This window comes from Schistocerca cancellata, chromosome 2 (assembly GCF_023864275.1).
Source record: "Schistocerca cancellata isolate TAMUIC-IGC-003103 chromosome 2, iqSchCanc2.1, whole genome shotgun sequence".
Lineage (NCBI taxonomy): Eukaryota > Metazoa > Arthropoda > Insecta > Orthoptera > Acrididae > Schistocerca > Schistocerca cancellata.
The window spans coordinates 1,148,477,185-1,148,503,564 of NC_064627.1; the positions used below are offsets into that span (position 1 = coordinate 1,148,477,185).

A 26,380-nucleotide genomic window follows, 5' to 3' on the forward strand; every position below is an offset into this window, starting at 1 on the left:
ATTGTTTTCAACATATGATCCATAAATAATATGAACAACAGTGGAGACAGGTTGCAGCCTTGTCTTATCCCTGAAACTACTCTGAACCATGAACTCAATTTACCGTCAACTCTTAACTGCTACCTGACTATCCATGTAAAGACCTTTAATTGCTTGCAAAAGTTTGCCTCGTATTCCATAATCTTGTAGAACAGACAATAACTTCCTCCTAGGAACCCGGTCATATGCCTTTTCTAGATCTATAAAGCATAGATACAATTCTCTGTTCCACTCATAACACTTCTCCATTATTTGCCGTGAGCTAAAGATCTGGTCCTGGCAACCTCTAAGAGGCCTAAACCCACACTGATTTTCATCCAATTGGTCCTCAACTAATACTCGCACTTTCCTTTCAACAATACCTGAGAAGATTTTACCCACAACGCTGATTAAAGAGATACCTCTGTAGTTGTTACAATCTTTTCTGTTTCCATGTTTAAAGATTGGTGTGATTACTGCTTTTGTCCAGTCTGATGGAACCTGTCCCGACTCCCAGGCCATTTCAATTATCTTGTGTAGCCATTTAAGACTTTCAATTATCCTGTGTAGCCATTTAAGACCTGACATTCCACTGTATTTGATGAGTTCCGACTTAATTTCATCCACCCCAGCCGCTTTATTGCACTGCAATCTATTGACCATTTTTTCCACTTCCTCAAATGTGATCCTATTTCCATCATCATTCCTATCCCATTCTACCTCGAAATCTGAAACATTACTGATCGCATTTTCACCTACATTGAGCAACTCTTCAAAATATTCCCTCCATCTGCCCAAGGCATCCACAGGATTCACCAGCAGTTTTCTGACCTGTCCAAAATACTTGTCATTTCCTTCTTACCTCCCTTTCGAAGACTGCTAATTACACTCCAGAATGGTTTTCCAGCAGCTTGACCCATAGTCTCCAACCTGTTTCCAAAGTCTTCCCACGATTTCTTCTTGGATGCTGCAATTAACTGTTTGGCTTTGTTTCTTTCTTCAACATAACTTTCTCTGTCTACCTGGGTTCTGGTATGTAGCCATTTTTGATACGCCTTCTTTTTCCTTTTACAGGCTGCCTTGACTGTATCATTCCACCAAGCTGTTTGCTTCATCCTACTTTTACACACTACTGTTCCAAGACATTCTTTAGCCACTTCTAGTGCTGTGTCCCTGTACCTTGTCCATTCCTTTTCCAATGACTGTAATTGACTACATTCAACTAACTGGTACCTTTCTGAGATCGCTGTTATGTACTTGTGCCTGATTTCCTTATCCTGAAGTTTCTCCACTCTTATCCTCCTACATATGGACCTGACCTCCTGCACTTTCGGCCTCACAATCCCTATTTCACTGCAGATTAAATAATTATCAGTGTCATCAAAGAATCCCCTGAATACACGTGTGTCCCTCACAACCTTCCTGAATTCCTGATCTGTTATTATATAGTCAATGACAGATCTGGTTCCCCTGCCTTCCCAAGTATACCGGTGAATTTTCTTATGTTTAAAAAAGGAGTTTGTGATTACTAAGCCCATACTGGCACAGAAATCCAAGAGTTGTTTCCCGTTCCTGTTGGCCTCCATATCCTCTCCAAATTTACCCATAACCTTTTCATACCCGTCTGTTCGATTTCCAATCCTGGCATTAAAATCACCCATGAGCAGAACACTGTCCTTGTCCTTTACTCTAACAACTACATCACTGAGTGCCTCATAAAAACTATCCATCTTATCTTGATCTGTCCCTTCACAATGCGAATATACTGACACAATCCTAATTTTCTTGCTAGACACTGTCAAATCTATCCACATCAGTCGTTCGTTTACATACCTTATTGCAACTACGCTGGGTTCCATTTCTTTCCTGATGTAAAGCCCTAAACCCCATTGTGCTATTCCTGCTTTGACTCCTGACAGGTAGACCTTGTATTCTCCCACTTCCTCTTCTTTCTCACCCCTTACCCGAATGTCACTAAAAGCTAAAACGTCCAGCCCCATCTTACTTGCAGCCTCTGCCAGCTCTACCTTCTTCCCAGAGTAGCCCCCATTGATATTAATAGCTCCCCATCTCATTACCATTTGTTTGCCAAGTCGTATCTTGGGAGTCCCTGGTTTGTCAGTTAGAGGTGGGACTCCGTCACCTCCAAAGGTCCGAGGCATTTTGCTCTGATTGTTGCCAGCATCATATTTAAAGTACCAGGGAAGCAGGTTGCTAGCCTTACTTGCCCTGAGTCCCATTGGGTTTTACCCCTAACGGCTGAGGGACTAACCGGTAGATTTGGTAGTCTTTGCTGTATGAGCACAAAGGTGACCATGACTCAGAATGTGTCCGAGATGCCCAGCCTTATTCCAAAGTAACTGGTATCCCGACTGTCGGGGCCACTTACTTGGCCACTCATACGTTGCCCGTGGTTCATGAACTAGGACATGACTACAGGAACCCACACCATGAACCACCCAGTAATTGTTTCGTAACTTAAATTCTATTGTTGACTTATAAACAAATATAAATTGTGTGCTAGTTATAAACATTTGGAGGAACACCTAATAGTATTCTTAAATTATTTATTTGGCTGTATTCGATAACATGTTAGCAAAACCAGCACTTCATTAATTCCGAAGTAATTAACAGTTTTCAAATGGTTCAAATGGCTCTGAGCACTATGGGACTTAACATCTAAGTCATCAGTCCCCTAGAACTTAGAACTACTTAAACCTAACTAACCTAAGGAAATCACACACATCCATGCCCGAGGCAGGATTCGAACCTGCGACCGTAGCGGCCGCGCGGTTCCAGATGAAGTGTCTAGAACCGCTCGGCCACTGCGGCCGGCAATTAAAAGTTTTGTCAATAGTATTGTTTACGTAACTATATATGTTAATTTCAACATTTAAACAAATAATTCGGCCTAAATCTTGTAGTGGAAGAAACTGTTAAAAAGAACCAATCTTTCGATGTATTCAGTTAATTTGATGGAGTAAGTTTTAATCGTAATTTCTGTAAATTAAACTACGAATAATGTGTAGTTTCAACACCTGTTATTGTGATGATAAATAAGGGCCCGATTTTTGTACACGCGACAGTCAGCCCACGGCCGAGTTTCAGACGAGGAACCTGTGTTGGTTAGATTGACAACAATGCTTCAAATTAACAGTGTAATAAGTGTTAAACAATTAGGCCACGTGTAAAAACAGTGACAGTGTCTCCTCCATACGTACCTGATTATTCTTCAAGAACTGTGAACTTTGTGGTTATGTTTTAGCTGCCCGTAGATGTTTAACAGAAAACTATTGTAGCAGTATGAGGATGTTCGCCTACAAACTATTAATGAGGATTATCGAAAGTTATAACAATAGTGCGCTGGCCATATACTGTAACTGTGTATTATAAGGGGGTTGTGAAAAGTGAAATTAAAGTATTGTGAAACGCAACTGTACACCAGTCGGCTACATTATTTGCAGTAGTCAGTGTCGGAATCCACAACCGATTTTTCATCCAGTGTAGCAACGCAGTAAGTCGACACGGAGGAGAACAAACGAAGGAATAGAGGCAGGAACCGCTACAAGTACAACAGAATTTTAGGATATAGTAATACAAGATGGCTTGAGAGAATCATGTACCACTGAAAGCTTACTTTTTATCGCAAGAAAAATGCCCAGCTGTACTACATCCATTCTTCTCTAATGATCGCTCGGAGCTGGGGCTAAAATTCGTACATGTCCAAGTTGCATTATTTAATGATTCCGTGAAAATGAAGGAAGCAGGCAGAATTAGCTTCACTGAAGTTTTTCACTTGTTTGTGGATCTCAAACATAAGAACACAAACCGCCTAGAAAACGATTGTAGTGCTCTGAACATACGAAATGAGTTAAAAAACCTTGCTCAGAACGGGCGAATTGTCAAAAATTATTTTGGGGGCGTATACGTAACTTCTAACAGCTGCATCCGGTACCTACAGAAATACAGAGTATATCAAAAGCAATCATCCGATCTAAAAAATCATTATTTGAGATATGTGTGCGGACAACGTACTGTCGGAAACGGCAGACGCTCGAGTTTTACATAGTTCCCGCTAGGTAGCAGCAGTGTGCGCCCTCTTCAGTTCTAGTAAAAATGTTGTCGGGACAAAATTTGGAAATTTGTGGTAAGGTCTTATGGGACCAAACTACTGAGGCCATCGGTCCCTAAGCCTACACACTACTTAATCTAACGTAAACTAACTTACGCTATGAACAACACACCGTGACAAGACGCCCTAGACTGCGCGGCAATAGAAAGCATTTTGTTGTGTTCTACATTTTGCACAGTTTGGGTCAGTAATAACTGTTCAGCGTGACTTTCGTGCTAGGTATCGTGTGGGTTCTCCTACAGCACAGCGCATTAGATGATAGCATGAACAATTTCGAGAAACAGGTTGTTTGTGGAAAGGGAAATCACCGGGGCCGTCTCCGAGTGTCTGACACAGACATCGAAGGCATCCGATATACACTCCTGGAAATGGAAAAAAGAACACATTGACACCGGTGTGTCAGACCCACCATACTTGCTCCGGACACTGCGAGAGGGCTGTACAAGCAATGATCACACGCACGGCACAGCGGACACACCAGGAACCGCGGTGTTGGCCGTCGAATGGCGCTAGCTGCGCAGCATTTGTGCACCGCCGCCGTCAGTGTCAGCCAGTTTGCCGTGGCATACGGAGCTCCATCGCAGTCTTTAACACTGGTAGCATGCTGCGACAGCGTGGACGTGAACCGTATGTGCAGTTGACGGACTTTGAGCGAGGGCGTATAGTGGGCATGCGGGAGGCCGGGTGGACGTACCGCCGAATTGCTCAACACGTGGGGCGTGAGGTCTCCACAGTACATCGATGTTGTCGCCAGTGGTCGGCGGAAGGTGCACGTGCCCGTCGACCTGGGACCGGACCGCAGCGACGCACGGATGCACGCCAAGACCGTAGGATCCTACGCAGTGCCGTAGGGGACCGCACCGCCACTTCCCAGCAAATTAGGGACACTGTTGCTCCTGGGGTATCGGCGAGGACCATTCGCAACCGTCTCCATGAAGCTGGGCTACGGTCCCGCACACCGTTAGGCTGTCTTCCGCTCACGCCCCAACATCGTGCAGCCCGCCTCCAGTGGTGTCGCGACAGGCGTGAATGGAGGGACGAATGGAGACGTGTCGTCTTCAGCGATGAGAGTCGCTTCTGCCTTGGTGCCAATGATGGTCGTATGCGTGTTTGGCGCCGTGCAGGTGAGCGCCACAATCAGGACTGCATACGACCGAGGCACACAGGGCCAACACCCGGCATCATGGTGTGGGGAGCGATCTCCTACACTGGCCGTACACCACTGGTGATCGTCGAAGGGACACTGAATAGTGCACGGTACATCCAAACCGTCATCGAACCCATCGTTCTACCATTCCTAGACCGGCAAGGGAACTTGCTGTTCCAACAGGACAATGCACGTCCGCATGTATCCCGTGCCACCCAACGTGCTCTAGAAGGTGTAAGTCAACTACCCTGGCCAGCAAGATCTCCGGATCTGTCCCCCATTGAGCATGTTTGGGACTGGATGAAGCGTCGTCTCACGCGGTCTGCACGTCCAGCACGAACGCTGGTACAACTGAGGCGCCAGGTGGAAATGGCATGGCAAGCCGTTCCACAGGACTACATCCAGCATCTCTACGATCGTCTCCATGGGAGAATAGCAGCCTGCATTGCTGCGAAAGGTGGATATACACTGTACTAGTGCCGACATTGTGCATGCTCTGTTGCCTGTGTCTACGTGCCTGTGGTTCTGTCAGTGTGATCATGTGATGTATCTGACCCCAGGAATGTGTCAATAAAGTTTCCCCTTCCTGGGACAATGAATTCTCGGTGTTCTTATTTCAATTTCCAGGAGTGTAGTTTCACAAGAGGTCCGCAGAAATCCGTTCGAGCTGCCCCCGATGTCCGCTTGGCGTGTGTCGCGTCGACGTTTACACATGAAACCATACTAAATTCAGTTGCTGCAAGCTCTTCGTGAAGGTGACAAACAACAACGTGTGGAGTTCTGTAATTTCGTTGTTGACAAGATGGAGAATGACAGTTTTCTTCCAGGCTTAGTGCCCTCTCCGTAGCGTAGCAGTAGCGTTTCCGCATACCACGCAGGGGGCCCGGGTTCGATCTCCAGCAGGGGACTGAGTGTTGTGTGTCCTTCATCATCACTGACCCGCAAGTCGCCGCAGTGGCGTCAACTAAAAAGGACTTTCAATACGGCGTCCGAACACCCCCGCATGGGGCCTCCCGGCCAACAATGTCATACGATCATTTCATTTCCATGCGTAGTGTTTAGTGTCGAGGCAACATTCCATTTAAATGGAAAGGTGAACAGTCATAATGTGAGAATATGAGGTTCGGAAAAACCACATGAAGGTTTGTACATGAGAGCAACTCTCCAAAATTTAATGTGTTTCGTGCAGTTTCATGGGAAAAGGTGTATGGTACATTTTTCTTTGCCGAGAACATTGTTACAGGAAGGACATATCTCGATATGCTTGAGAACTTTCTTTTCTCACAGTTGGAGAATGAATTCGAACGACTTCATTTACCAACAGGATGGGGCACCACCACACAGGCATCTGGGAGTGCGGGAATTTTTAAAGCAGAGGGTTTCTGAACGATGTATCGGTCGCACTGGGCCAAATGGTCAGCCTTACATTACTGGCCTCCAAGGTCACCAGACCTGACTTGCAGGAAACAGGCAAAATAATGTGAACGGTTTATTAATGGGAATGGTTTATTAATAAGGGGTTGGACCCCATTTGCTCGTAATACAGCTGCGATTCTTCCTTGAATACACGCATACAATGATCGTAAAGCCTCCAGGGGAACGTTATGCCACTCTTCGATCGGAACGTCTTCTGACCTCGGTAGTGGCGAGGGATGCGGAAATCTGCTCCGGAGTCTGCACTCCAGTACCGCCCACAAGGTTTCGATAATGTTCAAGTGTGGGGACTGTGCTGGCCAGGGAAGACGCTGCAGTTCAGTTGCATGCTGTCCTGTCTGTGTGCATTATCGTCCTGAAATATGGCAACATGGTTGGGGAACAACATTTGAGTCATGGGGTGCACTCGATCACCTAAAATGTTCACATAATCGTTGGCTGTAACACGGCCTATGAGAGTAATGATGGGACCAACAGAATATCATGATATGGCTGCCCACACCATCGCACTTCCACCTGCATGTTTAACGTTTGGAATAAAGCAATCAGAATAGTAGGCTTCTTTTGGCGCTCCCCAGACATAAAGCTGACCCGATGTTGGAAATAACGAAAACGTTGACTTGTCGGAACATATGACGTGTTTCCACTGACCAGTCGTCCAGGATTTGTGTTCCTGACGCTTCTTTGCGTTGGTTGTCGTCGCTAATGGTTTCGCTTAGCAGCTCGTTCATAAATATTTGCTTTATGGATTTCTCGGCGGACAGTGTCGATAGATACGGGTATCGAAGATGGCTATTGAGCTCTGCAGTCACTTGAGCCGCCGTAGTTTTGTGTTGTTTTGACACTTTTGGTGTTAGCGTACGACGATCTCTGTCATTTAGTTTTGCTTTGCGCCCACTATTACGTTTACACGATGGTGCCTCTCCATGATTTGTGTAGGCTGTCATGCCTGTTGAAACAGTTGCTCTTGAAACATTCAATAAGTTGGCTGTCTTGGCTACTAATGCTCCAGGTAATCGGACCCCCACAATCTGTCTCCTTTGTAACTCTGTTAGGTCTCTCATTGCACGTCGATCTCGGCCTCTGAATGCAAATATGAAGTGTACACTAGAGTTGTGGCGATTGGTGAATGAGTCGTTCTTTTGAACGACTCTAAATAAAGAATCGTAAGAATCGAATCGTGATACGGACGAATCGTCGTTCAAAAGAATCGTAAGAACGATTGCGTGTTTCCGAGTCGTGACGATTCCAAGTTCCAACGATTCATCGATTCTTAGTACGCTATGCTTCGAAGGTAACTTCCGAATCATGCAGATTGCAGAGTTGTGCCGAATGATTACGACCGTCAGATGGCAGTCAAGTGGAGGAAGCTCGGAACGAATAAACGAAGTTCGTGGGCCGTAATATTACTCGCGGAAAAAAAAGAGAGAATATAGACCCTATAGCCAATATGCCTACCTTTCTTGGCGGATCGCCGTGTAATACCGTCTTTAAACAGAAGCTTTTTAATTAATAATTTCAAGTTCGAATTTTCGAATGTTATCGTGTCCAGATTCATATTAAATTTTAGTGAAGTAATGTCGCTGTATGCGATTGAATCCTACTGTTTAGAATTATGTCGTCTTCTCACGCAAATAATAGTGACAGCGGCAGGTTCTCAGACAAATTAAAAGGAAAATACCTATGCTTAGTATTTAGAAGAAATGAAAGTTACGCTAAATTTGCTGTGTGGGAGGGCTGTCAGCTGCGTTATGAACTACAAGGGTGATGTGGACTTGGAAAGACATCTTAGCACAGAAAAACATAGGATGATATGAGCCAAACCACGTCTGCCTCGCTGCTAGATTTTGTTACTATAAAACAGACGTCTGTATTTAGATATGTCTGTATTTAGATAAGCCACACAACCAAACTGGCATACCACGTAATTTTGCACCACCTTTAGCACAAATCGACTCCTCTTTCCTGGCATACTGAAATAAAACAATAGATGCAATCAAATCAAACGTGACCTTTCATCAATTAAGGCATTACACGTATAAATCGAGAATTACACTTGTAACGTCATATGCATGTTTACTCATAAATAAACTATTTCTGGAATATCTTATCATGACAGAGTTCGATTCTAACCCCATTAACAATTTCAAACATGTCCTGCCATCTGTGAGTAAGATGTAGAACTTTATGCATTCCGTAAGAATCGTGCCATCGCAGACTAGAATGGATCGTGAACGAATCGTAGGAATCGATTCGCAATGTGAGATTGAATCGTAAGAATCGAATCGGAAAAAAGAATCGTGTTGCCCAACTCTAGTGTACACTACTCGTAAACAGCCTGCACTGTTGCCTAGTCCGTACTGAACACGCACAGTCCAGCGCGACACGTGTCTTACCTGCTTTGTTGACCGTGGGGTTTATGAAAGACTGTTTGTGCGCCTCCGCTACCAACAACAATGAGTGAACTGAGACATCGCACAACAGCAGCTGTGGAAGCTGTAACTCAAGACATGCTCGATGGAGTGTGGGTACAATTTGAATACCGCACTGACATGCCGTGTATCTGAAGGGGGGCGTAAATGGAAATGAGCGATTGGCGTCATTGGCCGGGAGTCCCCTTGCAGGGCAGGTCCGGCCGCCCTGGTGCAGCTCTTACTACAGTCGACGCCACACTGGGCGACCTGCGCGCCGGATGGGGATGAAATGATGATGAAAACACACAACTTCCAGTCCCTGAGCGGAGAAAATCTCCGACCCAGCCGGGGATCGAACCCGGGACCGTAGGAATGCAATCCGTCACGCTGACCACTCAGCTATCGGGGCGGACAAGGAGGGGGGGGGGCATATATTGAACACCTGTGAAAAGGTATGAAAAAACTCTTTGAGTTTCCAGTTCATCAAAAATCAAAATTCATTGTATATGTTTATTCAGAAATATAGACGTGCCAAATCGGATGATTCTTTTTGATACACCCTGTACATTCATCAGTATGGTGAAATCGAAACATATAATTGGATTGAACTAAAACAATGGCTGAATGGGCTGACGTAGTGTAGACTTACCAACAGAGGCGCAGATGCCTGCCACGACAACGACAGTAGCAGAAGGCAAGTTATTTGACGAAGTAAGATACGTCTCGAATTACGTGGGCCCCAGTGCTATGAAGAGCAGTACAGAGCAACGATGGTTAGAGGTGTTCGAAAAACCTTATGAGTAACAAATACCACATAAAAATTGTCTGACCATTGTCCAGTACCTACTTTGTTTACCTGGGACGAATGCACCTACCGAAAGAGTATTTTCGTTGATGAATGCTATCTGGATATCGAAAAAATCGTCACTTAGAAACGCTACGTGCAATGACCATTGTAAAATTTAACATGGGAACTTGTAAAAATTTTTATGAAATTCTAAATCAAAACCCAGAATTAATCGAAAGATATCATTCGCGTCAGAAATATGAATTTAAAAAGAAATGAACACATTAGTAACTTACGTTTCATTTCTAATTTCGGCCCATACGATACACTCAGCCACTTATCCTCATTCCCCACACACATCTACAAAATGTCCCGCATTGAATTTTCGTGAAGTTGGCCGCTTTACTGTAATTGTTGGGGCAAGTAAGCCAGTTTGAGCCAGATGACTTAGGGTTTTCGAAGTCTTTGACCTGGGTCAGCAATTTAGGTTATGTCAGGCTTAAGAAATTACAGCACCACAACGCTCTTAGGTCACTGAGGGTGGCAGCAATTTCAAACAAAGAACAGTCGACACTAAGTGTTCTGAATGGAGCCGGCTTTTAACGAACTGTACTAAGGGACCTGCGGCCAACTTATCGCGTCCTTACTACAGTTGGTCTTCTGGGGGCTCGTAACATACTAATTTATGTAGGTTACCAATTCATAATAAGACTGGATCATGTGCTACCCGGGATGCCGCCCCACAATGTCAGTATTGGCTTTTGAGCAAAAATGTCTGACGAGCGCTGCTGTAAAGGCACACTGTGGCCGACTCAAAATTAGTGAAATTAATATAAATGTGGATCACAAAAACATCACAAAGTGAGCTAGATTGTCACTAAATTTAAACGGTTAGCTGTCAGACTCTGGGAGTATTCTACCCGTCCGATTGTTTCGCTTAGCGACCTACGTTGTTTAGCGTGATGCGAATGTGTACATGAACAAAAGGTTTTTAGATGATCTTTGATAACAGGAAGCAAACAATCTCTGCCGACAATTAAGGGCCATATTCGTAAAAACGCATAGCAGACTAGAGTAAAACAAAACATGTGAATAAAACTGTGCCAATTTGTAATATGTTAAATCTGGTTTAATAAAGTAGAATTACGACGAATTTAGTCTTGAAATGTTCAAATGTACGCACAAGCTTATATAATCATCTATATTTTTAGGGCTTTAAAAATACTGCACAGTCATGCAGACATAATCGCGTACAATACAGTCGGACGTCTTGACTGGCGTAGCGCCACTAAATTATAAACACAAAACTTCCTCGTGAATTACTCTATTAGTGAAAACAGTATCAAAATGCCTACAGTAGTACCCGATATTAACCTTTATATACAGACGGATAAATGCGTTGGAGGCTTAAATTTTTAAATTTAGTGATAATTAATTTAAATTCAAAACTGCTAACTGCTAATTTCCCCCCAAAAATGCTGGGCAGTAGGTTTGCAGTGTGTCTGCAGACTAAGTTGGTGGGGGGAGTTCCCCACAAACCAAAGGACGATGTGTATTCACCGTGTTCCAGTAAAGTCATGACACTTTTATGACTGTTAGTTTGTCAGATATGATCACGAATATGATGTTGTTAGCTGTAAAGGAGCTGAACCAGTGAGAATACCAGTGGTCGAGAACCAGGCCAAGCTTGCAGCAAGTACAGCGCTGACTGACCAAGGACGCTCAAAGTTTAACATATTTTGGCAATCGCTCTTAACTCGCGAAGTCAGAGAATTCGTGGTGGAACCTCGGTGAAGGCAGACGGGAGGTTCCGTGGCATCACTGAACTTCGTAATCTGACTTCATATTTTAACACAGGCGTCCTTGATCTTCGGTTACGCCTTTGCTGCAGTGTCTGCTTCCGTAGCCGGGTGGCCAATACAGATGGCTGCCATACGGATGACACGGGTTCGATTCCCAGCACTATCAGGGAATTTCCCCTGGTGGGAGTGCTGGAACGGGATACACTCCAGTCCCATGATGCCTGCTGAGCAGATACTTGATGGAGTAGCAGCGGCTCCAGGCGTGCTAACTCGGCAACGGCCAAGAGAGTGGTGTGCTGACGACACGCTCCTCCTAGTGACGCCATTAGCTGATGGACGACACGGTGGTCGGTCGGCCCCGCTTGGCTCGTCTGTAGCCATAACAACGGACCTTTCTTGCTGCAGCAATGACTGGTAAGTAGTTGTGACTTTCAAAGTGTATTAGCCCAAACCACTGTTATTATTTGGCGACAGTTTTGTTCTTTGATTCGGGAGCTAATAGCTTGCCTGAAGGGGTACTGATCTAAGAAACGAACTTTACGAGGATTATTAGAGTGTGAACAAACCACATCGTTTCGTTGAAAATCGGAATGTTTGGTGCTGACGTACTTTCTGATCTGCATATCGCTGATCTATTATGCCGAGAAATGTTGCTTTGTTGAAATTGTCGAGAACTCTGCAAAGAGACGAAGGTTAGAGGCGACTCGTAAGCTTTCTGTTTTTCCAGTTCATTGGTCGAAGCCTGAAACTTACCTTGCTACGTGCAGAGTCAATAGTGTCTTTTTAACCTTCTTATTCCCTTCATAGTGACGGAGATGGTGGGAATATCTAATGATAATAAGGTCATGGAAATATGGCAGATAAATATTTTTTATTCTCCCTTATTTTTCCTTATCCACTCAGCTGCATTTATTGCTTTCAATTTCGCGTGCTATCAATCTCAAAGCGGTGTGGGCCCCTGTTCATGCGGCGTACACCGATGCGGTAATCACGTTCATTGGTAGGTAGGTAGATTATCCGGTTATTAAAACGTGTGAAAACTATTTTCCATGTGTCGACAAGATCGAATACACTTCAACTGACCGACGTGCCCACAAGCCAAATACAATTCTCCAGAACACTCATTTTCCTCCACGAAGTTCTTAAACGTATCTTGTAGGTTAAGGCGCTGATATCAAGTTATCAATAACCAAAACAGAGAAGCGATTACAATAACCGAAGCCGCTGTTTACATTTACCTATACGGCAGACCTCGGTGTGACAGGGTCTTGGAACGCTCTCTATGTGGCGTGTGTCACGTGAAGACTAAACAATTCTTTATTTGCCAAGCGATTATCACAAAATACGAACGTGCACTTGCAAATCATTAAATGAGTATTTCAATTTTAAAATTGTACATTAAAAACGCCTAGAAAAAAAAGGACAGTATGTACATTTCCCCCCTGTCCTTTTTTTTTGCTATGTGTTTTTTAATGTACAATTTTAAAACTGAAAGGCACTATGACAGCTGCGGTTTACGTGAACATCATCGCTGACTCCTAGGTGTTCCACCGTTGACGCAATGACATAGTCAGTCACGGCCACAAACCACTAGCCTATGACGTACGGGAACTGCGTTGATATCATCCAGAAACCTCTCAAAAGTTGGTCGAAATCGTGCCATGCTCAACCGCTCCTATATTGCGTTCCCAAGTTGAGCCAAGAAGCAATAATGTTTTGGCTCAGCAGTGCAATGAATGGTGCAGGCCAATCGATTAACATCCCCCCCCCCCCCCCCGCCCGATGTGACGTCAAATGAAATAAGACTTGAACTGAGCGGCCGAACTTCCCCGTATGGGGTCTCCCGGCCAACAATGCAACACGATCATCTCATTTCCCCCCGACAGTACAGCAATTTTGTCACCTTGTCGCAATGACTTGGTGCACGTGGACTAAGGACCCGGCTTGCTTCCGCGACGCCCACAGGACACCACAGGAGTAACACATTGGTCCTTCAGGCTTTTTCCAGAGAAATTCGTAGTTTAATAAAACTTTACGAGTTTACAGCTGAGTTGTCAGTTCCTCTTTAAACGATATTTCGCCAACACTGTTCGGTTGAAGTTCAAAAAGGGGCTACAAAATCTGCGCTCGACGTGTAACGAAGGCAGCTAGGGAAGTTGCCGAAATATCGCGTAGGGAGAAAGTGACAACTCGCCTGCAAACCCAAAAATTTGCAAACCGAGAATAAGACTGCTGTAACAGCTGCTACAAACTTTATTGTAAAGGTAGTTGTTTTCTCCAACCCGCAATACACTATTCTCGTTGTACACTACCGGAACAAACGTAGCCTGAAGGACAAGGTCATTTTACTGACAAATGACTGAGTTGTAGTTCAGAATTGTGTGAGTATATGAAGCACACACGACACAGTGAGTCGCACCAGTGCACAGTGTAGACACACATCCCCTTGGAGGCAACGCAGGCGTGTATTCTCGCACGCAAACAATCATAAAGTTGAGGCGTGGCATCCTGCGATAAACTGTCACAAGCACCCTCCACCCTTTTGTTGTAGTTCGGCAACGGCTCTTGCAGCCCCTGCAGAACGAGAAGCTCCCGCTTCATCATGTTCCATACGTGTTCGATGGGTGAGAGATCTGCTGATATCGCGGTCGTTATTAGGGGAAAGAAAACTGGCGTTCTACGGATCGGAGCGTGGAATGTCAGATTCCTTAATCGGGCAGGTAGGTTAGAAAATTTAAAAAGGGAAACGGATAGGTTAAAGTTAGATATAGTGGGAATTAGTGAAGTTCGGTGGCAGGAGGAACAAGACTTCTGGTCAGGTGACTACAGGATTATAAACACAAAGTCAAATAGGGGTAATGCAGGAGTAGCTTTAATAATGAATAGGAAAATAGGAATGCGGGTAAGCTACTTCAAACAACATAGTGAACGCATTGTTGTGGCCAAGATAGATACGAAGCCCACACCTACTACAGTAGTACAAGTTTATATGCCAACTAGCTCTGCAGATGACGACGAAATTGAAGAAATGTATGATGAAATAAAAGAAATTATTCAGGTAGTGAAGGGAGACGAAAATTTAATAGTCATGGGTGACTGGAATTCGAGTGTAGGAAAAGTAAGAAGGAAACGTAGTAGGTGAATATGGATTGGGGCTAAGAAATGAAAGAGGAAGCCGCCTGGTAGAATTGTGCACACAGCACAACTTAATCATAGCTATTACTTGGTTTAAGAATCATGATAGAAGGTTGTATACATGGAAGAACCCTGGAGATACTAAAAGGTATCAGATAGATTATATAATGGTAAGACAGAGATTTAGGAACCAGGTTTTAAATTGTAAGACATTTCCAGGGGCAGATGTGGACTCTGACCACAATCTATTGGTTATGACCTGTAGATTAAAACTGAAGAAACTGCAAAAAGGTGGGAATTTAAGGAGATGGGACCTGGAAAAACTGAAAGAACCAGAGGTTGTACAGAGTTTCAGGAAGAGCATAAGGGAACAATTGACAGGAATGGCGGAAAGAAATACAGTATAAGAAGAATGGGTAGCTTTGAGGGATGAAGTAGTGAAGGCAGCAGAGGATCAAGTAGGTATAAAGACGAGGACTAGTAGAAATCCTTGGGTGACAGAAGAAATATTGAATTTAATTGATGAAAGGAGAAAATATAAAAATGCAGTAAATGAAGCAGGCAAAAAGGAATACAAACGTCTCAAAAATGAGATCGACAGGAAGTGCAAAATGGCTAAGCAGGCATGGCTAGAGGACAAATGTAAGGATGTAGAGGCTTATCTCACTAGGGGTAAGATAGATACTGCCTACAGGAAAATTAGAGAGACCTTTGGAGATAAGAGAACCACTTGTATGAACATCAAGAGCTCAGATGGAAACCCAGTTCTAAGCAAAGAAGGGAAAGCAGAAAGGTGGAAGGAGTATATAGAGGGTCTACACAAGGGCGATGTACTTGAGGACAATATTATGGAAATGGAAGAGGATCTAGATGAAGATGAAATGGGAGATACGATACTGCGTGAAGAGTTTGACAGTGCACTGAAATAACTGAGTCGAAACAAGGCCCCCGGAGTAGACAACATTCCATTGGAAGTACTGACGGCCTTGGGAGAGCCAGTCCTGACAAAACTCTACCATCTGGTGAGCAAGATGTATGAAAAAGGCGAAATACCCTCAGCCTTCAAGAAGAATATAATAATTCCAGTCCCAAAGAAAGCAGGAGTTGACAGATGTGAAAATTACCGAACAATCAGTTTAATAAGCTACAGCTGCAAAATACTAACACGAATTCTTTGCAAACGAATGGAAAAACTAGTAGAAGCCGACCTCGGGGAAGATCAGTTTGGATTCCGTAGAAATACTGGAACGCGTGAGGCAATACTGACCTTATGACTTATCTTAGAAGAAAGACTAAGGAAAGGCAAACCTACGTTTCTAGCATTTGTAGACTTAGAGAAAGCTTTTGACAATGTTGACTGGAATACCCTCTTTCAAATTCTAAAGGTGGCAGGGGTAAAATACAGGGAACGAAAGGCTATTTACAATTTGTACAGAAACCAGATGGCAGTTATAAGAATCGAGGATTATGAAAGGGAAGCAGTGGTTGGGAAGGGAGTAAGACAGGGTTGTAGCCTCTCGCCGATGTTATTCAATCTGTATATTGAGCAAGCAGTAAAGGAAACAAAAGAAAAATTCGGAGTAGGTATTAAAATCCATGGAGAAGAAATAAAAACTTTGAGGTTCGCCGATGACATTGTAATTCTGTCAGAGACAGCAAAGGACTTGGAAGAGCAATTGAACGGAATGGATGGTGTCTTGAAGGGAGGATATAAGATGAACATCAACAAAGGCAAAACGAGGATAATGGGATGTCGTCGAATTAAGTCGGGTGATGTTGAGGGTATTAGATTAGGAAATGAAACACTTAAAGTAGTAAAGGAGTTTTGCTATTTGGGGAGCAAAATAACTGATGATGGTCGAAGTAGAGAGGATATAAAATGTAGACTGGCAATGGCAAGGAAAGCGTTTCTGAAGAAGAGAAATTTGTTAACATCGAGTATAGATTTAAGTGTCAGGAAGTCATTTCTGAAAGTATTTGTATGGAGTGTAGCCATGTATGGAAGTGAATCATGGACGGTAAATAGTTTAGACAAGAAGAGAATAGAAGCTATCGAAATGTGGTGCTACAGAAGAATGCTGAAGATTAGATGGGTAGATCACATAACTAATGAGGAAGTATTGAATAGGATTGGGGAGAAGAGAAGTTTGTGGCACAACTTGACCAGAAGAAGGGATCGGTTGGTAGGACATGTTCTGAGGCATGAAGGGATCACCAATTTAGTATTGGAGGGCAGCGTGGAGGGTAAAACTCGTAGGGGGAGACCAAGAGATGAATACACTAAGCAGATTCAGAAGGATGTAGGTTGCATTAGGTACTGGGAGATGAAGAAGCTTGCACAAGATAGAGTAGCATGGAGAGCTGCATCAAACCAGTCTCAGGACTGAAGACCACAACAACTGAAAAACACGTCACCTTTCTGTCGTTTAAATGAGACACGGAGATAATAACCTGTGTAGTGTAGGGGACACTGGTTACTTTACCCTGCAGAAATATCAAACGAAATCACGAGCTGTAATTGATGCCCTCACCCTCGACATACGCACAATGCAGCTGCGGGTGGCACCTGAGTGTCGTGGTCGAATACGTACTGGAATCGGCAGCTCACCAGACCTACGTCCATCACTCACACACAGACAGAGACTACTCTCATCACTCACACCATTCCGCTCTCTTCTCAGAGCAGCCACACTTGGCGGTGTCGTGGTGTCTGTGATAGTTTGGCCAGAGGAACATGTCACCTTAATCCTGCTGCAAGCAGGCGGATCACAGTGGTCCCTGATGACACTGCAGGTACAACTAGTGTCCGGAGTTCGTCCCTGGATGACGTTCGGTCTGCCACCGCTGCTCAAACATTGCGTTGACCTCGACACGATTCCGTAGTCCGTGGACGTCCAAAACCCTGTCTACAGGTGTGGGAGTTTTCCGCAGACCACTGTTCAAAGCATCGATCCACCACCGATACATTGTGCCCATCAAGTGCAGCAACACCTCCAGCCAACTCAGCTTGCTGCAGGCCCACAATGCAACCGCGTCCAAATGGCTGAAGCTGTTGAACAGGAGTACATACTTGTCGGCAGGGCTCGGTTGTACCGTAGAACGAGTGTTGCAGACACTGTTCACCTCTATACCCGGCACAGTTACTGCCTAGCCGGCCGCGGTGGCCGTGCGGTTCTAGGCGCTCCATTCCGGAGCCGCGCTGCTGCTGCGGTCGCAGGTTCGAATCCTGCCTCGGGCATGGGTGTGTGTGATGTCCTTAGGTTAGTTAGGTTTAAGTAGTTCTAAGTTCTAGGGAACTGATGACCACAGCAGTTGAGTCCCATAGTGCTCAGAGTCATTTTTTGAAGTTACTGCCTGATGAGTCAACACAGAGGATGCACACACAGGCCTCCAGAACGCCACCTGATCGTCGATGACCGTGACAAATCAATCACTAACATTTGGATCCCCTTCATTATGCACATATTATGCCCTAGTGCAGCCGAATACTGTCCTTACCGAGCGAGGTGGTGCAGCGGTTTGCACACTGGACTCGCATTCGGTACATCTACATCTACATCTACATCTACATGGATACTCTGCGAATCACATTTAAGTGCCTGGCAGAGGGTTCATCGAACCACCTTCGCAATTCTCTATTATTCCAATCTCGTATAGCAGGCGGAAAGAATGAACACGTAGATCTTTCCGTACGAGCTCTGATTTCCCTTATTTTATCGTGGTGATCGTTCTGCGCTATGTAGGTCGGTGTCAATAAAATATTTTCGATTCGGAGGAGAAAGTTGATGTTTGGAATTTCGTGAGAAGATTCCGTCGCAACGAAAAACGCCTTTCTTTCAATGATTTCCAGCCCAAATCCTGTATCATTTCTGTGACACTCCCTGCCATATTTCGCGATAATACAAAACGTGCTGCCTTTCTTTGAACTTTTTCGATGTACTCCGTCAGTCCTACCTGGTAAGGATCCCACACCGCGCAGCAGTATTCTAAAAGAGGACGGACAAGCGTAGTGTAGCCAGTCTCCTTAGTAGGTCTGTTACATTTTCTAAGTGCCCTGCCAATAAAACGCAGTTTTTGGTTAGCCTTCCCCACAACATTTTCTATGTGTTCTTTCCAATTTAAGTTGTTCGTAATTGTAATACCTAGGTATTTAGTTGAATTTACGGCTTTTAGATTAGACTGATTTATCGTGTAACCGAAGTTTAACGACTTCCTTTTAGTACTCATGTGGGTGACCTCACACTTTTCGTTATTTAGGGTCAACTGCCACTTTTCGCACCATTCAGATATTTTTTCTAAATCTTGGGACGACGGTTCAGACCCGCATCCGGCCATCCACCTTTAGGTTTTTCCTGATTTCCCTATATCGCTTAAGGCAAATGCCGGCATGGTTCCTCTGAAAGGGCACGGCCGATTTCCTTCCCCATCCTTCTCTAATCCGATGGGACCAAAGAGTCGCTGTAACCAGCTTCTTGGATGAAACGTGCTCTTTGCTGTCACGTTGGTGTTTCAATAGCTGAGTGCCGTTACGGTGTCTTTTAGTACGTTTTACCTCATCTGTTGCTGTTCCTTGCGATTTTTGAACACGTAATGGTGCCAACTACACAAACGTCACTCCTCATCTTTTTCTGCTAAAAATACATGTAGGCGTTAACGTTTCCTCAACGCTCTCCCAAACAATTGGTAGTTACGGTTTTTAGTTCTTAAGTATAAATTATACTAGTATTGGTAGTATTTTTTACTACTGCAAGAGTCCATTATTTGGAGAGTTAGTTGGGTCGCAAAACTGGGCAAATGCCGACTTAATGGAGCTGCGAATACGGAATGTGTGTATTCTTGTGGAGCGGAAAAATGCTTGATTTGAATGTAAGATTAGATTAGATTAATACTAGTTCCATGGATCATGAATACGATATTTCGTAATGATGTGGAACGAGTCAAATTTTCGAATACATGACATAATTAAGTTAATTTAACAACATACTTAAGTTAATATAACAACTTTTTCATTTTTTTGTGTTTTTTATTTTTATTTATTTTTATTTTTTAAATATTTTTTTATTTATATCTAAAAATTCCTCTATGGTGTAGAAGGAGTTGTCATTCAGAAATTCTTTTAATTTCTTCTTAAATACTTGTTGGTTATCTGTCAGACTTTTGATACTATTTGGTAAGTGACCAAAGACTTCAGTGCCAGTATAATTCACCCCTTTCTGTGCCAAAGTTAGATTTAATCTTGAATAGTGAAGATCATCCTTTCTCCTAGTATTGTAGTTATGCACACTGCTATTACTTTTGAATTGGGTTTGGTTGTTAATAACAAATTTCATAAGAGAGTATATATACTGAGAAGCTACTGTGAATATCCCTAGATCCTTAAATAAATGTCTGCAGAATGATCTTGGGTGGACTCCAGCTATTATACTGATTACACCCTTTTGTGCAATAAATACTTTATTCCTCAGTGATGAATTACCCCAAAATATGATGGCATATGAAAGCAACGAGTGAAAATAGGCGTAGTAAGCTAATTTACTAAGATGTTTATCACCAAAATTTGCAATGACCCTTATTGCATAAGTAGCTGAACTCAAACGTTTCAGCAGATCATCAATGTGTTTCTTCCAGTTTCATCTCTCATCAATGGACACACCTAATGATGGATGAGCACGGGTGATGCGTTAAAAAATTATTTTATAGCTGAAATATGAACTCTAAGATGAGTAAAGTCTTCAGGGTGCTAACAGTCGACCACATCTCGAACGGTTACATTAATCACTGCAGCAGTAAAGACTGAAATGCGATTTTTTTGAGGCCAAGTAATTATTTAAATCACTGCAGTAACTTTCTACCCGAGCGAACAGTGACAAAGCTGGGGAGCAGTGGGCTCATGACAGCAGTGTGTGTGGCCGCGCCTTTTGTCACGGACTCGTTGGATGGTTCATGGGGGTCGAAGGGACCAGACTCGTGTCGCGGACTGCGCGGCCCCGCCTGCCGGAGGTTCGAGTCCTCCCTCGGGCATTGGTGTGTGTGTTGTTCGCAGCATAAGTTAGTTTGAGGAGTGTGTAAGTCTAGGGACCGATGACCTCAGCAGTTTGGTCCCTTAGGAGTTCACACACATTTGAACAGCAGTGTGTGGTAGACTCGTTATATAACGCGGTATCTTGATTCTTAATGAACATTGTGACTGTTGGAGAAGGAGAAAAGCAGGACAGCGACATAAATCACGGCACACAGTTGTATAAATACACTCCTGGAAATTGAAATAAGAACACCGTGAATTCATTGTCCCAGGAAGGGGAAACTTTATTGACACATTCCTGGGGTCAGATACATCACATGATCACTCTGACAGAACCACAGGCTCATAGACACAGCCAACAGAGCATGCACAATGTCGGCACTAGTACAGTGTATATCCACCTTTCGCAGCAATGCAGGCTGCTATTCTCCCATGGAGACGATCGTAGAGATGCTGGATGTAGTCCTGTGGAACGGCTTGCCATGCCATTTCCACCTGGCGCCTCAGTTGGACCAGCGTTCGTGCTGGACGTGCAGACCGCGTGAGACGACGCTTCATCCAGTCTCAAACATGCTCAATGGGGGACAGATCCGGAGATCTTGCTGGCCAGGGTAGTTGACTTACACCTTCTAGAGCACGTTGGGTGGCACGGGATACATGCGGACGTGCATTGTCCTGTTGGAACAGCAAGTTCCCTTGCCGGTCTAGGAATGGTAGAACGATGGGTTCGATGACGGTTTTGATATACCGTGCACTATTCAGTGTCCCCTCGACGATCACCAGTGGTGTACGGCCAGTGTAGGAGATCGCTCCCCACACCATGATGCCGGGTGTCGGCCCTGTGTGCCTCGGTCGTATGCAGTCCTGATTGTGGCGCTCACCTGCACGGCGCCAAACACGCATACGACCATCATTGGCACCAAGGCAGAAGCGACTCTCATCGCTGAAGACGACACGTCTCCATTCGTCCCTCCATTCACGCCTGTCGCGACACCACTGGAGGCGGACTGCACGATGTTGGGGCGTGAGCGGAAGACGGGCTAACGGTGTGCGGGACCGTAGCCCAGCTTCATGGAGACGGTTGCGAATGGTCCTCGCCGATACCCCAGGAGCAACAGTGTCCCTAATTTGCTGGGAAGTGGCGGTGCGGTCCCCTACGGCACTGCGTAGGATCCTACGGTCTTGGCGTGCATCCGTGCGTCGCTGCGGTCCGGTCCCAGGTCGACGGGCACGTGCACCTTCCGCCGATCACTGGCGACAACATCGATGTACTGTGGAGACCTCACGCCCCACGTGTTGAGCAATTCGGCGGTACGTCCACCTGGCCTCCCGCATGCCCACTATACGCCCTCGCTCAAAGTCCGTCAACTGCACATACGGTTCACGTCCACGCTGTCGCGGCATGCTACCAGTGTTAAAGACTGCGATGGAGCTCCGTATGCCACGGCAAACTGGCTGACACTGACGGCGGCGGTGCACAAATGCTGCGCAGCTAGCGCCATTCAACGGCCAACACCACGGTTCCTGGTGTGTCCGCTGTGCCGTGCGTGTGATCATTGCTTGTACAGCCCTCTCGCAGTGTCCGGAGCAAGTATGGTGGGTCTGACACACCGGTGTCAATGTGTTCTTTTTTCCATTTCCAGGAGTGTATATAGGCAATGCGGAAAAAAACCTTGCCTATTTCCTACACCGAGTCCTCTTATTGTAACGGGGTGTTTGTATTTGTGGCGTTACGAGCATCTAAATAAACAACAGTCGATGCAGGCAGCACCCTGCCATCTGGACAAGCCTAATGAAATTGATGTGCAGCATTGTGGTTGCCCACTAATGACTGGTTTGGTCGTGACCCACTAATACCATTGACGCACACCCCACAATGAACTTTTGTTTCCACCACCCCTGCGATTGAGACGATTAAGCAAGATTACTGCACTCTTAGGCACTCAACGTTCTGGCCGTCATAACCAGCAGTGGTCGCTGAATAATGCTCGGAGTTCACAGTATCGGAAGATTGGCACAGTTGAGAAGGCCACAGTTTGTGCTCCCAGACGAGAACTGTACCCAGCTATTTGCAGCCTGTACCTCCTCATGTGTATGTGAATGAATGTGTGTGAATATGAGGCGTAGGGGAACGGTGGGGGGACGAGGGAGCTGGAGAGGAGAGAGGTCAGAGGTCAGTGTGGGACATTACACAGCTTCGTCACTACACAGTACACGGCTACATCCAGAATGATGTACATCTGAGCTGTATAAAATACCAATAACTAAACTTTCATAACTCACCTTACGACGAGCTGCTGGATTCCTTGCATGACGCCTTGTAGAATGAACTGGTTTCTGAACGTCTTGATGATCACTCTTCTCAGGCTTGGACTTCTCTTTTCTTTGCCTTCACATTTTGCAATTTCATCTCTCCAGTTTCTGCAAGGAAAGAGGACATATTACTTAATTTTTGTGTTACAAAAGTAGCATTTCGTAGCCATCTGAAAAACATTCCACAGCAGCTGTTACGTTATTTGCTTTACTATGAACCGAGCATCGCACTTGCTCTCGTATGACGGAACAACTGAAAATTGCAGGAGAGGCGCTGCAGGCGACGTCCTGCTGTCAGCAGAGGCACTCGCGTCGGTCGTCTGCTGCCACAGTCAATTTGTAACCTCCCCCTCACTTATCGACCTTAATGACAGTGAAAAATTAAACCGTGTGTACCTAATGGAAGTTTGGGAAAAGCAATCGTCACCGAAGTCAATTTGCCGGTAAAGAGGGAGGAAAGGGTTACATCCAAATGAAAGGAAAAATGCAACTGAAACTGGTGGAAATTAATTTTGAAAAGGGGTAAAGCTAATAAAGAAAGTAAATGTGCGGCAGTTACGTTAACAATTAACTAGCGGTAATTAGGTATTTGAGATTTGGGGGAAATTACGGTCGCCAGTCCTAAGGACAATTGCTATAGTAACTGAAAAAGAAAGATTATTACACATATAATTAGCACTAGAAGCGTGGCAACTGAAGGTTGACACGTGTAGTGTGAAAACTGAAAGTTTGTCAGAAGTAATAAATTTCGCTACACTCTGACTTAATTTAGCAAAAGAATTAATAAAACCGGAAAATTGAAAGTTAATTTAGTGACTGAAGTTAATAGTGAGCTTTCTTTCTGAAGCACATCGAAATTCAGTAAAATACCGTTACTCTTGGACTACCTCAACAATCATTTCAAAAGCCACTTGAATCTACGCAATTTAGAAATAAGAGATTTAACTTTGAACTTGAATTAAATGATTCTGAACAATTAACAATAGTAAAATTTAGTACGTACCAAGCTGAGCTGCAGTCACAGGTAAGCTAAAATACGGTAACAAAACTTGCACTCTTAATTTGTGCTTGTATAATCTAAATATTGTAGCCGGCTATGAATACCTTAACTGAACTTTGAAATTAAAGCAGTGAAATCGAATGATGCTGGCGTTTGAATTTCAACGACACTCGGGTTCATTCCGGAAAAGGAAGGGACCCGGCTTGGTAATGCAATTGGGACAATGAGCAACAAACGTTCATGCTAAGTTGCTGTAATTTTGTGATGCAACAATTTTAAAAGTTTGAAAAGCTGAGGTCTGCCATACAGTTCTAAAAGTTTACGTGCTTCTAGTCTTCCTTGTTGGTTGATTGAAGATTTGAAGCCGTCGATCGAGGAGGTGGCGACAGTCACTCATTGTCGGCCGTCGCTGTTGCAGAAGCTGGATGTTGGCGCGCCTTCTTCTCGACACGGTCACCAGACAAAACGGGCTCTTGATGTGCGCCAGCTAATGCTTCCCGTCCGTGTCCGCAAGTCGAGCGCAATTACATGCTGCCAAACCCCGAAAGCACGGCAACTCGCTGGAGCTTCACACAACACACCTGCTCCACTGCACCACCCCAGCCAGACTCTGCTCTGCCCGCACTCCACGCGGCAGAGTTCCCACTACCAAAGATCCTAAACACTTTGGTTCTCCACACGACCTATCGATGTATTCGTTCGATAGCATAGTTTTCCCTAGGCCAGACCCAGCGTATAAATACAAATAATATTCACAAAACAAACCAACATAAATGCATAAATATATATATATACAAACAGTAAAACAATTACAATATATAAAGAGACAGATGTCATATCTTCAGGTGACAAAATAAGGAAAAATCTATAGTACAATACATGGAAATAGAAGGATATGCATTACCGGCGTTACACGTGCCCCAAATTGTCTGAGGATGTTCGTGTAACGTAAACAGACTCAGAAAATGTCCCAAAAAGGAAAAAAAAAAAACAGCGGAAATGGATATGCTCAAAACATCAAGAAAATTTAGCATTAGGCTAATTAACCATAAACCAATTTTTAGACCATAATAATTGAGTGGAGGCACTCCTAATCTTATTCCACTCTGTCATCTTACACAAAAGAAAAACAGGTTGACAACATATTAAAATTCATAGAAAACATAGAAAATGGTTTAGCTATTCTAAAATCATCAAAATTCCTAACAGTATCAAGAAATGGAATTCTATTTACAAAATTAACCAGAGTACATGGTCATAAAAACAGGTATATTAAAATACGCAAATTAATAATTAATTACATAGAATACACATTTTATATAACCTTTTCATAATTAATATTCTCGTTATGAGAGTCCACTTAACGCTAAACAAGAAAATAATATACAGCAGATCGACAAAAACATAAATATTGACAGCAGAATTCTTTCACATCAGCTGTCTGGGAAGAAAAACAACTCCGCCTTCCGTACTCGCAAGTACAAAGAATGCCGACAGCGGCACAAGAGCCGACAGCGGTTCCGCCTCGCCAGTATTGTTGCGCCCGCATGTGCGGCACGCTTGATCTCTCTCGCCCTTGTAACGGCGTTTCCAGAACGTCCGTTTCACTGAATTCTTTAGGAAAAACTCACTCCCGAGTAATCTCAAGGAGTCCATTAACACTATCACAGTGGATAACTCGACACTGTCCATCATCACACGCATGTACTAGCCTGAAACTTAAAACAGCGTCTAAGTACATCGACAATGACTAGTGTAACACACATTCATGAAATCTTACAGCTAGTTACAAAATCATATTTACATTGCTTCATCTACTGTGACTCAGCTGAAAACTTAAACTAGTAGCTTGGTTTTTTCAACTGACAAATAATCACTCTCTCTTAAATCATTTAGTAAAATTAATTACTTATTAATTACAACTTCTTTAATGTCCTCTTGGTCAGGCAAAAGCATGGCAATCTAGCAAATCGTTTAAATCTTACACTCTATATTTACATACTGTACAAATTACCCTTCTGTGGTATTAATCAATCCTAGGTTGGTACAATTTCAAGTCTACAATGTTCCGTATACCTAATAGTTTTCCAGAGCTTGGATACTCTAAGCAATAAGCATTTGTGTGAGGTATACTAATGACTTTATATGGTCCATTATACACAAACTTAAATTTAGA

The 26,380-nt window shown here is 44.1% G+C and overlaps 1 protein-coding gene across 1 annotated transcript in view; it reads right to left on the reverse strand.

Annotated features, from left to right (window-relative positions):
* LOC126163184 (ATP-binding cassette sub-family C member 4-like) overlaps positions 1 to 26,380 on the reverse strand; it is a 293,006-nt gene that overhangs the window by 205,339 nt on the left and 61,287 nt on the right. The window contains exon 3 of the mRNA XM_049920135.1: positions 23,175 to 23,312. Within this exon, the coding sequence (XP_049776092.1) occupies positions 23,175 to 23,312 (138 nt within the window). The remainder of the gene's footprint in view (positions 1 to 23,174; positions 23,313 to 26,380) is intronic.